Consider the following 13,788-nt stretch of genomic DNA (forward strand, 5'->3'; position numbering starts at 1 on the left):
TGCCATCTAATGAATGGAAAGAGACATTTGACTACAAAACACCCAAATGTTTAATGACATTCGAAGACTGTCAAGCCAAGCCTTCCATACTGAGTAGGGAGGGATGTATTTTCTGTTTGTCGAGATTGACATAGCCCTCGTCTATTTGATTGTGGTGAAAACGCAAACCATGATGTTGAAGCGCCCAAAGTCAGTAATTGGTATGCAGTTACGCTTTGCTTATTGTTTGTGTGGTGCATTGGCACAGAAAACTGTTGGAGGGAGGGAGGGAGGGAGGGAGAGAGAGAGAGAATCAATCAAATGTTAAGAATGTCAGCGCATGAGTCACCAGTGCAGGTGAGACTTTGCCCTTGGTAATACATGAGTGACACAAGCAATTCAGCTTGCAATTGATGTCACGAGAAGGAGTGCAAAATATGTGTAGGACAGACTTTGCAGCAAAGTCCCCATGACTCATGTCACACTATTCCAGAATTGCTTTGATGCAGAGGCGCCATGGAGCGAACAGTAGCGGTGCGTGTGTAAAATCACCTGGGAAGCCAAGCCAGAAAAAAAACATATTACAACCTGTGTTGTGATAATTGAGTTGTTTGCTCTATAACCTGTTAGTTCATATAGCTTGCCACCGTTATATATAGGCCTAAGGCCAAGACAATAAGACGATACAGTGGCAGAATAAATTCAACCACACCTTTGTTTCATCACAATACCGGAGAGCAACATCTGTCCGGTGAAGTCCACAAAGCATATTGCATGTAACAAACAGTTACATTACTTTCAGCATGGTCCAGCAAGTTAATGTTTATGACATTTTCAGACTACTAAATAACAATTGATTTAGAACCCCGGTGTTACCGCAAGTCGCAAAGAAAACAGGAGCTGCCGCCACTATTCCAGGACCATTTCAACTTCAACATTTCAACATCATCAAATCACCTATGCTTAGTCCAGTGACAACTAAGATACCAAAAACTATTTAGTCCAATCAACGTAAGCTAAATATGATGTGGCTGTCCATGGTACTGATTTCTCTCTGTGTGTGTGTGTGTGTGTGTGTGTGTGTGTGTGCAAGGAGAAAAAACATGTTGACTCACTCTGCTTGTAGAGAAACAATGCCATCCTCCTCTCTTTCATTTTGCCGAAACGGTCTGTGACTGTCATACAGTACACGTTTTTATTTTTTGTTTTATGCTTGCTTCCTAGCCTAACTTCCTTTCATGGGCAATGATGAGCCAGGCCAGCTAGTTAACATTAGCCTATTACATGTAGCTACATATTGAATTTTCATCCTCTCAGGCCAGGGGCACAATGTATGAATTTATGGTTGGATCAGAATCGCCATTATAATCATTGGCCAGTACGGATAATTAAGTAAAACCACAAGTCCAAATCCCTATCTCCATCCATGGCAAATTAAGGAAAGGGCCAATTTTAGCTAGCTAGCCACTGGAGGACAAAGACACAATGAGATGCAACAGTTCAAGGTTTTTCTGTAAATTACCTTTTGCTTTTGATGTGATTGGTGTGAAGCCAAATCCAAACTGGCTTCCCTTGACACTTATTTTTGGTGCACCAGCACCATTCACAGTTGACCTCACTCAACAGCTGATTGGCTGTTGTTTTATATTTATTTATGTTTATGAAGGGAGGCCAATCCCTTGCATTCAATGCTACACGGGGCAACAATGTCATACTATTTTTGACCAGACAGCATCAGATAGATGGGCTACACATACTGAGACAGAGGGCGCTGTTTCGCTCGCTCGATTGCTTTCTCCTGTGAGATACACAGCCTCTTGCGAATTGAAGGAGAAGTATGAAACACAGAGAGACGAAAGATACATGATAAAAAAAATAAAAAAAATGGGAAGCCTAGCTTCCCTTGGCATCCATGAATACACGCCACTGCGGAGCGAATCTTGTATGTAGGGCAGCGCAGGCTACGCCTCTTCAAAACAAATTGTATATAGGCTGTAGTGTAGTGCGTAGTGTATTCCTTGCTAGGAGGACTTGAGAACTGCAGTACATTATCGCAATGTCAGTTGTTTCTGTGGAGGTGCGGCAGTTGTTGCCATGACAGCATATAGTTGGCAAACTCTCCTGTTGCCATCAATTATTAGCAATAGGCTACACATTCAAACCCATTGCTCTGGTCATTTTTCAGCTGTCTTTCGCCTGTTTTGGAATTAAAAGAACCGCAGTCACACCGAACGTTTTGTGGAACGCTGCATCATGTTGCAACTTGCTGGTAGGACGGGAAACACTCTAAAAAGTAGCCAGCGCTGTCCGTGTTTGGAAAACGTATTTATGTAATCTTTCATTCATGTAATCTTTCCTGACCTGATACAGTGTTGCCAGGACAGTAAGGGAAAGGGGAAACGCTTTACAGTAGGCTTAAGGCAATGGGAGTGACACTGCACTCACCCAATTCTACAAATATCCACAGTCTTGATTAAAACTAAATACAATGGGGACATCTGGAACTGATGCAGTCGCATTCTCAGGGGAAGAGGAGGAAGAAGAGGAGGAATACTATGAAGTTGAGCATCTGCCTCCACTCCTTGAAGATGAGGTGAGAGTAAATATTTATGTTTAGCCTACATTATTATCATCATAATTAAGGTTCTCTCAATGACATATATTACATCAGCCAGAATTATGTACCACCAATATTGTGGACTGAGGTCCCCAGGGGACTGACTTTATTGGCTGTGACATATGCACCTGTGTTACATCACTTGTGCAGTCCCAATAAATACACTATTGGGGGGTAAAAAGGTGCTATTTAACCTAAAGGGGTTCTTCGGCTGTCCCCATAGGAGAACCCTTTGAAGAACCCTTTTTGATTCCAAGTAGAACCCTTTTGGTTCCAGGTAGAACCCTTTTGGGTTCCATGTAAAACCCTTTCCACAGAGGGTTCTACATGGAACCAAAAAGGGTTCTACCTGGGACCAAAAACGGTTCTACATGGAACCAAAAAGGTTTCTCCTATTGGGACAGCCGCTATACGGCTAACATACAGTGAGGTGAAAAAAGTATTTGATCCCCTGCTGATTTTGTACGTTTGCCCACTGACAAAGAAATGATCAGTCTATAATTTTAATGGTAGGTTTATTTGAACAGTAAGAGACAGAATAACAACAACAAAATCCAGAAAAACGCATGTCAAAAATGTTATAAATTGATTTGCATTTTAATGAGGGAAATAAGTATTTGACCCCCTCTCAATCAGAAAGATTTCTGGCTTCCAGGTATCTTTTATACAGGTAACAAGCTGAGATTAGGAGCACACTCTTAAAGGGAGTGCTCCTAATCTCAGCTTGTTACCTGTATAAAAGACACCTGTCCACAGAAGCAATCAATCAATCAGATTCCAAACTCTCCACCATGTCCAAGACCAAAGAGCTCTCCAAGGATGTCAGGGACAATGATCATGAGAATGGTGAGGAATCAGCCCAGAACTACACGGGAGGATCTTGTCAATGATCTCAAGGCAGCTGGGACCATAGTCACCAAGAAAACAACTGGTAACGCACTACACCATGAAGGACTGCAATCCTACAGCGCCCGCAAGGTCCCCCTGCTCAAGAAAGCACATATACAGGCCCGTCTGAAGTTTGCCAATGAACATCTGAATGATTCAGAGGAGAACTGGGTGAAAGTGTTGTGGTCAGATCAGACCAAAATCGAGCTCTTTGGCATCAACTCAACTCGCCGTGTTTGGAGGAGGAGGAATGCTGCCTTAGCTCCTGAGTGGCGCAGTGGTCTAAGGCACTGCATCGCAGTGCTAACTGTGCCACTAGAGATCCTGGTTCGAATCCAGGCTCTGTCGCAGCCGGCCGCGACCGGGAGACTCATGGGCGGCGCACAATTGGCCCAGCGTCGTCCAGGGTAGGGGAGGGAATGGCCGGCAGGGATGTAGCTCAGTTGATAGAGCATGGCGTTTGCAACGCCAGGGTTGCGGGTTCGATTCCCACGGGGGGGCAGTATAAAAAAAAAATGTATTCACTAACTGTAAGTCGCTCTGGATAAGAGCGTCTGCTAAATGACTAAAATGTAAATGTAATGACCCCAAGAACACCATCCCCAAAGTCAAACATGGAGGTGAAAACATTACGCTTTGGGGGTGTTTTTCTGCTAAGGGGACAGGACAACTTCACCGCATCAAAGGGACAATGGACAGGGCCATGTATCGTCAAATCTTGGGTGAGAACCTCCTTCCCTCAGCCAGGGCATTGAAAATGGGTCGTGGATGGGTATTCCAGCATGACAATGATCCAAAACACACGGCCAAGGCAACAAAGGAGTGGCTCAAGGAGAAGCACATTAAGGTCCTGGAGTGGCCTAGCCAGTCTCCAGACCTTAATCCCATAGAAAATCTGTGGAGGGAGCTGAAAGTTCGAGTTACCAAACGTCAGCCTCGAAACCTTAATGACTTGGAGAAGATCTGCAAAGAGGAGTGGGACAAAATCCCTCCTGAGATGTGTGCAAAGCTGGTGGCCAACTACAAGAAACGTCTGACCTCTGTGATTGCCAACAAGGGTTTTGCCACCAAGTACTAAGTCATGTTTTGCAGAGGGGTCAAATACTTATTTCCCTCATTAAAATGCAAATCAATGTATAACATTTTTGACATGCGTTTTACTGGATTTTTTTGTTGTTATTCTGTCTCTCACTGTTCAAATAAACCTACCATTAAAATTATAGACTGATCATGTCTTTGTCAGTGGGCAAACGTGCAAAATCAGCAGGGGATCAAATACTTTTTTTCTCTCACTGTATGCTCTTGACCGAGTGATTGAATGATTGAAAAAGACTGTTTTCTAAGGTCTAATTTAATCAACAACATTCTCTCTCTCTCTCTCTCTCTCTCTCTCTCTCTCTCTCAGGACACCAATATAAGATTAATGTGTCTGTGGCCTTTCCTTATAACTCTCATGGTGATCTGGGACCATATTAATTGTACTGTGGGATGTACAGTAATACCCACCACAGCTTACTGTACAGATGTATTGACCCCTGCTGTGTCCTCTCTTGACTTAATGTGGATAATAAGGGTATTCATTAAAACACTACCCCATCCCCCAGTTTGAGTGTTAAAGTTCCAATGTGAAACAATGTACAGTGAGCAATATGATTCAGTGCAGAACAGTTGTTCAGTCCAGACGTTTTGAGCTGCAGGTGCCTTTGCAAGTGTGGAGACTCCAGAGACACTGCAGGGTAATCTTGAGTGGAGGGCGGTATGTGTGAGGTCAGCCTGACAGATGCATTCAGCTGTAGCCTACACACAAGGGGAACAAGTGTAAATGTAATCACTTTTTACCTTTGAATACTAAGGGATTAATTAAACCACTAACAGCTCACCATGATTTCCCTCAATTACTTAGTCACCCACTTAGTAGCCCACCCAGAAAAAAGTCCCTAACTACTTCACTCTTCTTTTCTTTCCTCTATCTCATTCTATTTCCTTCTCTAAACCTTGGAGGTGCTCCACCAGTGTATAGTTGGTCTTATTAGAGCTCTTATGGTGAGAGGGAAAGTTATGTAGGCCAGCATATTTAACTTGAGGAGGGAGGGAGAGACTCAATGTTTCTCTGCACTGTTCTCAAGGGAAACATTCTATTTATAGGCTTACTGTATGCTGCTGCTTAAAGTGACATCTTTTTGACCTATTATTGTGCCATATTATACAGCATTTTAGGTGTGCTTTATTCACCTTCTGCCAAAAATATTTTGTAACAAACAATAATCTCTTAGATCTCTCTCAGATCAATCGAAGAAGGATATTCTGTATTCACTCCAGTTCTAACTTTTTTAAATGTATGACAAAGACACAAAACCAGGGCCTGCAAAGTATCTCAGAGTAGGAGTGCTGATCTAGGATCAGGTCCCCCCCTGTCCATGTAATCTCATTCATTATGGTCTAAAAGACGAAACTGATCCTAGATCAGAACTCCGTCTCTGAAATGCTTTGTGTGTACGGACCCAGATGTTTTACAGAGAAAAGAATAATGGAACGTTATTGAGAATGGGACGTCCTAGTGATGAGCTCATCGTTCCACTCAGAAAGACAACTTGACTCCAATTCTGAAAAACAATGACAACAACTGAATGCCCATGTCCCATGAGACTAGGCTATTGTGAAAAGACAGTGGTCTGTTACACTGTCCAGTCACATGCACATAATGGAAATGCAGAGTATTGGACACCACATCACAATGGAGTCTCTTTATCTCAGTGGCATCAAATACTTTATTTTGTGCTCATGTGCCAAGCCAACAAAAGATCCTGTCTTCTTCACACACTGAAAATGTCAAACATGCCATGAGATGTTTTCTATTTATGGATGCAATTAGGCTTCTTCATAACACGAAATGTGCCCACTTGGCTTTCCACTGTTTGCAGCATGACATACAAGGATGTGGGTGTAAGTGGGTGTATTGCTGCATGACACTTACTGTATTAATTTTGCGTGTGCATGCTTGTTACTGCTGTGTGTGTATGTGTGTGTGCCCACAGGAGAACGTGTCCCTGGCAGATATCCTGTCGTTGCGGGACATCTGTCTGACGGAGCAGGAGGTGTGGGCGGTGTGTGTGGAGTGTGTCCTGGCTCTGCAGAGTATCGCCCCATCGCCCCTGTTCCACACCTTGTGCATCACGCCCGACACCCTGGCCTTCAACGCCCATGGCAACGTGTGCTTTATGGAGCAGCTCAGTGGTGAGTCAACACAGTTCAACAAAGCCCAACACAACCCTCCATAGCTCAACACAGCCCAACACAGCCCAACACAGTCCAACACAGCCCAACATGGCCCTCTCTACCTCACAGACGATGAAGTCTCCCTGTCTATTCAGGGTCACATTCATTAGGGCACACACAAACATTTAAAATGATTTGCAACGGGAAACTAAAATCAGTGTGTCCTATTGGACAAGTCCAGGTAGTCCCTCCCTGTTTCAGTTAATGTTCTACCATTTGGTGCCTAATGAACACGACCCAGGTCTATCAGTTATTCAGTGGATTATCTGGTGTTTCGTCCCATACAGTACATCTGTTAGTCAGTGGTGTCTTCTATTGTAAAAGGCTGAAGCAGCACTCTCTCCACTGATTAATCTGTCTGATCTGATCCACCATGGTATCCTGAGGTCATAGATCAATATGTCCTTCCTATGGGAAGTCAAAGGATCATGAAGATCAGGGCCTGTATTCAGGTCCCCCCTTCTATTTATTATGATTTAAAAGTTCAAACTGATCCTAGATCAGTACTCATACTCTGAAATGCTTTATGAATAGGGGCCCAGACTCTCCTCCCCATGAAAAGTTTGTTTCCATATTCTCTTTTGGTCAGCAGTATATGTCTCAAACTAGAAAGTTACACCTGATCCCAAAAGTATTGAAATGTAAAATGGCTGCATTTGGGCTGTCTCTTAATAAAAAAATGCTGAGCCTTTGTGTGATTACATCTGTGTGATGTGATTTTGCAGTCGTCTGCAGTGCCTGGTCTCATTTGGATGGAGAGGGTTGGTGAAACTGAGTCACATCTTTCATGTTCAGGATACTCTGCCGCTTTCTCACTATGGCTTGTCCCTCAGACATTGTGATAAATCCTCTCCGCTAACAGACTAGCTTCTTCTCCTCTCAGCGAACCGCAATCATCTGTCTTTTACCAAACAGGGTTACGTCACCGCCTGTCACACTCAGCCCCGTTGTCCGTTCCACACAAACGTACACAGGCACGTAAACACACACACACGTAAGCATGGACGCACAGACATACATGCGCACCGGATGCTCACACACACACGCACAAACCCATGCACACACATAACCATTCAGGGATAGCCTCCCATTTTCCCCATGGCAACATCAGTAATTGATAAGCATTGATGAGCTCAACAGTGTCCACATTGCCAAGGGGATTGTTGCCCTGGTAACAGATATTCTGGCAGTCAGCTGCCTATCAGTGCCTTTGACTCACCCTGGATTCACATTAGAATCTATTGCTGATCACTAATTGGGTTGATTTGTTTTAGCCACAATGAAATACTAACCAGCACTTATATGCCAATACTACTTTTCTCCCCTGCATTGATTAGGTTTAATTGAGCTTAGGAGCTTTTTCTTGAATACTGATGCATGTGTGAGATCATCACGAGTCCCCTCAGGAATTGAGCCTACAGAGTGACCTTAAGTGACCAGTTAATGACCAGCATGCAGCAGTGTATAAGTCATGGCGCAGTATCCATTCATTGGTAGAAAATAGCATTACACTTTTATGACACCTCGACCACATTGTAATAAATGTTCATATAAGCACTCTCCAGTCTCATCTGGGAGAATATGGGAGCCTTAATTTAGGTCGTTTTTCTCAATCATAGTGTTAGGGAGCACATTCCTTCACTCATTGAGTTCACTGCAGTCTCCTTCCTATGTGTTTGCCCCTCCTGTCATATCATAGAGCCAGCTTACCTTTGATCTGGCCGTAGCCTTTTACTGTTGAACCTCCTGAAATAGCCGAATATTCTGTATTCAGAATGAGCGAATTTGCAATTGCCCTTTTTCAATTAAACATTTTGTATAACCAAATAAACCCAAACCTCTTATTAACAGCACTTTATACAGGTATTTCCCTGTTTACCGATGGATTTCTCATTTTGCAGTATTACAATCCACTTACAATACCTATCGTTCCTTTCTCTTACCACCTCCGTTTCTCAGTCTTTCGACCTCTCCTCTCTTCTCTCCCTCTGTGTTTTTGTCTCTACCCAATAGTACTCACTTCTCCTTGGCCGTTCGTTCTGACCCTCTGGAGTGTCTGGCCTCCTCCTGTCTTGGAGCCCATCAAAACTCCAGTAGTCAGAGACAGCCCCAAATCTAGACCTGACCTACTTAACTGTGGTTAGAGGAGGCTGAGGGCGGGAGGCTTTATCCCTGCTTCCACCCCAGCACAAACACTGGCCTACTTAAGACTGCAGATGCTCCGCATCGCAACACCAAGGCTCTGTTCAGGAGATAGCTGCAGTCTCATTTGTCTGGGATTGTCTCTGAGCTAATTAATGATATACAGTATGAGTGGGTAGTTTCATTGGCTTAGCACCCCATATTGTCAATTAGGACTGATACCAACACTACATGTAATCAAACATTTATTACACATTTTATTAACAAGTTGGATTGTTGTGTGCTTATTCTGCTGGACTGAATTATGTAGATGACTGGTTACAAGTGGTTTCATTGGCTTAGCACCTGGTCTTATAATTGGCCACATATTGTCAATTAAGATGGAATAATGTGATCAAATGTTGTGTGGAAAAATAGGCCTACCAACACCACATATAATAAAACATTTATTATACATAACTAGATGTACTTTTGTATGCTTGTCTTGCAGATGACCCTGAGGGCTCGTTTATACCTCCAGAGTTTGACAAGACTGGCAGTACATTTGAGGTAAGTGGATCCTTTCACTACAAATGGCTACTTCACAGTATGTATTGCCACTCACTGTAGCAGATGTTACAATACATTCTTGAAATGAAGGGTTGAGAACAAGAAAGAAAACAACAGTTTTGAGGTGCCTTTCGTTTTTCCAGGCCTTTTTCTAATATTTTCTTATATATTCAAGTAAGTGGAATTTGGCATTTAAAAGAAGACTTGCACTCTGAAATATGTCCGCTAGAAAGGAAGTGATAAGATTGCTTCTCAAGACATTCTCTTCCGTTTATTGTTTTTACTGGACTTAATAAAATACACAATACGGCAACAACCTTTCACTGTTGAAGTTTGTTGGAAGAACACTGTGCATACACATTAGTCCACCATACTTAATTTACTAGAAATCAATATTACATAAACGCTATTTCAAAACAAACATGATGGAAATCAAAGGAATCATAATTAGCTTTATGTATAGCAGCAAATACAGAGGATAACAATACGTCTCACTAAGAAAGTATTTCACTCTCTCTCATTACATCTATCTTTCTGTCTGATTCACTTATTTTCCCTCCCTCCACCACTTTCTCGTCTTTTGTTCACTTATTCTCTATCAGATCTCCCTCTCTCTAATTTCTTCCTCTGCGTTGTGTAGCCCCATGAATTGATTTCCTGTCTTGACCACATTTATCAGTTGCTCAATTTCAGGTTTAATGTGTGTGTCTATGTTTGTCTAATGTAACTAGTCTTCCAATGTACATAAGTGCTCCAAGTGGAGCGACTGGGGCCATAGAAATACAATTGATTCTAGTAATTCTATTTCTATGGCTGGGACCTGCTTGTGCACACAACGGGAACTCGACATGACCTTTCAGCAGCTGGTGGATTTAACATGTTCTGGCTCTTTACATGTTTATGTGTTATGTCTCACACATTGAGATCTGTATCTTCCACCTTTCCCATATCCACCACATAAGTATGGGTTGCATTCCTTTTAATTGTTTGCAATCCGTATCTTGTCCGAGATTTGACCTAAAAAACACCTGGTTCAGATTCATTCAAGAGCCAACATGTCAACCATAATTGCAACGGAGAGCACAATTCCCCCAAGTAAAGCACAAGAGAAGACTGTCAAATATCTGCAAGTTACAATGATAGTTCACTGGGGTAAAAGTGTCTGACTTTTCAGCTATCAGTCTCTTGAGGCTTACAAAGAGACAGGCTCTCATGAAATTCCCACTTATGCGCTGTAATTTCATCTCCACTGACTCCTGGTATTGTAGCCAATGATCCAATGAGATCCAAGGCAAATATGGAGAGATCATTATGCGTTTGTTGGATGAGGCCCCAGAATGCATTGCCTGCCATGCATAATGGCTCGATTACAACGAACAGGCAGAACTTAACGCACTCGTGCATGTTACCGCTGGATTTCTTAAAACACTACTAACGGGAGATTACACGCACCTGCGGGCTAAACTTTGCTTAGTTGCAACAACAAAACCAATAAGGATAAACCAGCAGATCAGTTGATCTCTCGTTGTTACCGTGTCAAGCAATTATGATACCAGACAGCTGGTCTAGATTCTCTAATCCCGCTCCCAATTAAATATTGACCTATCAGGAGCATCGAAAACCATAAGGCTGATGAATGTAAAGAATATAGAAGTAGTAGGCCTGTATTTCATTCAAACGTTTCACTTTAAATGGCAAAATAATAAATGCCATTTGAATTAACTTTAGTTTAAGTTTAATTTATTTAAACCAAAGAAAACAAGTGATAAACAACAATAAAGATGAAAACAAATAATTTTCAAAAAACGGTGTGCATGTGTGGTTGGAAGCCCAAGGGCTTATATGAAAACCACACCACAAAAAAATTACCAACAATACATAAGTACAAAAATAAAGGTTTGTTAAAACAGATAACAAAACCTACTAATTATAAATGTATAAATTAATACTAATTACAAATGAATTGATCAGTAATCACGAAAAAAAATGAACAGTATTTGTTTTGTTTAAATGTGTGCGTTCATGTGAGTGTGTGAGAGTTAGGCTATATGGAGGAGATTACTGAGTAGTTTGGTTCATCAGGCTGACCCCCAGTCTTCGCTTGAAGTTATTGAGCGATGATGATGTTTTGGCAATGTGAAGATAAGAATTCCAGAGTATGGTACCTCTTTATCTGATAGAGAATTTACTATGTGAGGTGCGGCAGTGGGTAGGGTGAAGGTTATCGCAGTGTCTTGTGCTATATAGATGGATTTCAGAATTAACCTGGAAGAATCCATTGAAATGTAAACTGTCTGGGAGGTATGAGTATTTGTAGATATACAGTGGGGCAAAAAAGTATTTAGTCAGCCACCAATTGTGCAAGTTCTCCCACTTAAAAAGATGAGAGAGGCCTGTAATTTTCATCATAGGTACACGTCAACTATGAAAGACAAAATGAGAAAAAAAAATCCAGAAAATCACATTATAGGATTTTTTATGAATTTATTTGCAAATTATGGTGGAAAATAAGTATTTGGTCAATAACAAAAGTTTTGTCAATACTTTGTTATATACCCTTTGTTGGCAATGACACAGGTCAAACGTTTTCTGTAAGTCTTCACAAGGTTTTCACACACTGTTGCTGGTATTTTGGCCCATTCCTCCATGCAGATCTCCTCTAGAGCAGTGATGTTTTGGGGCTGTCGCTGGGCAACACGGACTTTCAACTCCCTCCAAAGATTTTCTATGGGGTTGAGATCTGGAGACTGGCTAGGCCACTCCAGGACCTTGAAATGCTTCTTACGAAGCCACTCCTTCGTTGCCCGGGCGGTGTGTTTGGGATCATTGTAATGCTGAAAGATCCAGCCACGTTTCATCTTCAATGCCCTTGCTGATGGAAGGAGGTTTTCACTCAAAATCTCACGATACATGGCCCCATTCATTCTTTCCTTTACACGGATCAGTCGTCCTGGTCCCTTTGCAGAAAAACAGCCCCAAAGCATGATGTTTCCACCCCCATGCTTCACAGTAGGTATGGTGTTCTTTGGATGCAACTCAGCATTCTTTGTCCTCCAAACACGACGAGTTGAGTTTTTACCAAAAAGTTATATTTTGGTTTCATCTGACCATATGACATTCTCCCAATCCTCTTCTGGATCATCCAAATGCACTCTAGCAAACTTCAGACGGGCCTGGACATGTACTGGCTTAAGCAGGGGGACACGTCTCGCACTGCAGGATTTGAGTCCCTGGCGGCGTAGTGTGTTACTGATGGTAGGCTTTGTTACTTTGGTCCCAGCTCTCTGCAGGTCATTCACTAGGTCCCCCCGTGTGGTTCTGGGATTTTTGCTCACCGTTCTTGTGATCAATTTGACCCCACGGGGTGAGATCTTGCGTGGAGCCCCAGATCGAGGGAGATTATCAGTGGTCTTGTATGTCTTCCATTTCCTAATAATTGCTCCCACAGTTGATTTCTTCAAACCAAGCTGCTTACCTATTGCAGATTCAGTCTTCCCAGCCTGGTGCAGGTCTACAATTTTGTTTCTGGTGTCCTTTGACAGCGCTTTGGTCTTGGCCATAGTGGAGTTTGGAGTGTGACTGTTTGAGGTTGTGGACAGGTGTCTTTTATACTGATAACAAGTTCAAACAAGTGCCATTAATATAGGTAACGAGTGGAGGACAGAGGAGCCTCTTAAAGAAGAAGTTACAGGTCTGTGAGAGCCAGAAATGTTGCTTGTTTGTAGGTGACCAAATACTTATTTTCCACCATAATTTGCAAATAAATTCATTAAAAATCCTACAATGTGATTTTCTGGATTTTTTTTTCTCAATTTGTCTGTCATAGTTGACGTGTACCTATGATGAAAATTACAGGCCTCTCTCATCTTTTTAAGTGGGAGAACTTGCACAATTGGTTTCTGACTAAATACTTTTTTTCCCCACTGTAAGTGCATAATTGGCGTACATTAATGTCGTAAATAGACAAGATATTGAGTTTCTTAAACAAAGGTGTAGATGGAGCCAGGTAATTAGAGGAGTTGACTAGGATTGCAAATGTAGTTTGTATGATGAGTCATTTGTGTAGGTAGGAGGCATATGTACTGGCCTAGACAATATTACAGTAAATGAGATATGGGTAAATTAAGCTATAGTATAGAGTTAGGAAGCAAGCCTGATGAACCAAACCACTTATCGGTCTTATGATACTAACAGATTTCATCACTTTGCTGCAGACAAATTGAATATGATCTGTCCAGGATAACTTTTCATCAATTAGAACTCCAAGGAATCTAATGGATGTGACTTGTTCCATTTCATTCCCACTAATTGAGATTCTGGCTCTTTCCTTTTTTTTT

At 42.0% G+C, this 13,788-nt stretch overlaps 1 protein-coding gene across 1 annotated transcript in view; it reads left to right on the forward strand.

Moving 5' to 3' along the window:
• Positions 1 to 2,467: 2,467 nt before the first annotated feature.
• LOC311110552 (kinase non-catalytic C-lobe domain-containing protein 1-like) overlaps positions 2,468 to 13,788 on the forward strand; it is a gene marked incomplete at both ends in the record, with an annotated part of 47,327 nt that continues 36,006 nt past the window's right edge. The window contains 3 exons of the mRNA XM_084153059.1: positions 2,468 to 2,572; positions 6,520 to 6,718; positions 9,393 to 9,451. Coding sequence (XP_084009185.1) covers positions 2,468 to 2,572; positions 6,520 to 6,718; positions 9,393 to 9,451 — 363 coding nt within the window. The remainder of the gene's footprint in view (positions 2,573 to 6,519; positions 6,719 to 9,392; positions 9,452 to 13,788) is intronic.

The sequence above is a fragment of the Coregonus lavaretus genome, assembly GCF_964263955.1.
Source record: "Coregonus lavaretus genome assembly, chromosome: 36".
In the NCBI taxonomy this organism is placed as follows: Eukaryota; Metazoa; Chordata; class Actinopteri; order Salmoniformes; family Salmonidae; genus Coregonus; species Coregonus lavaretus.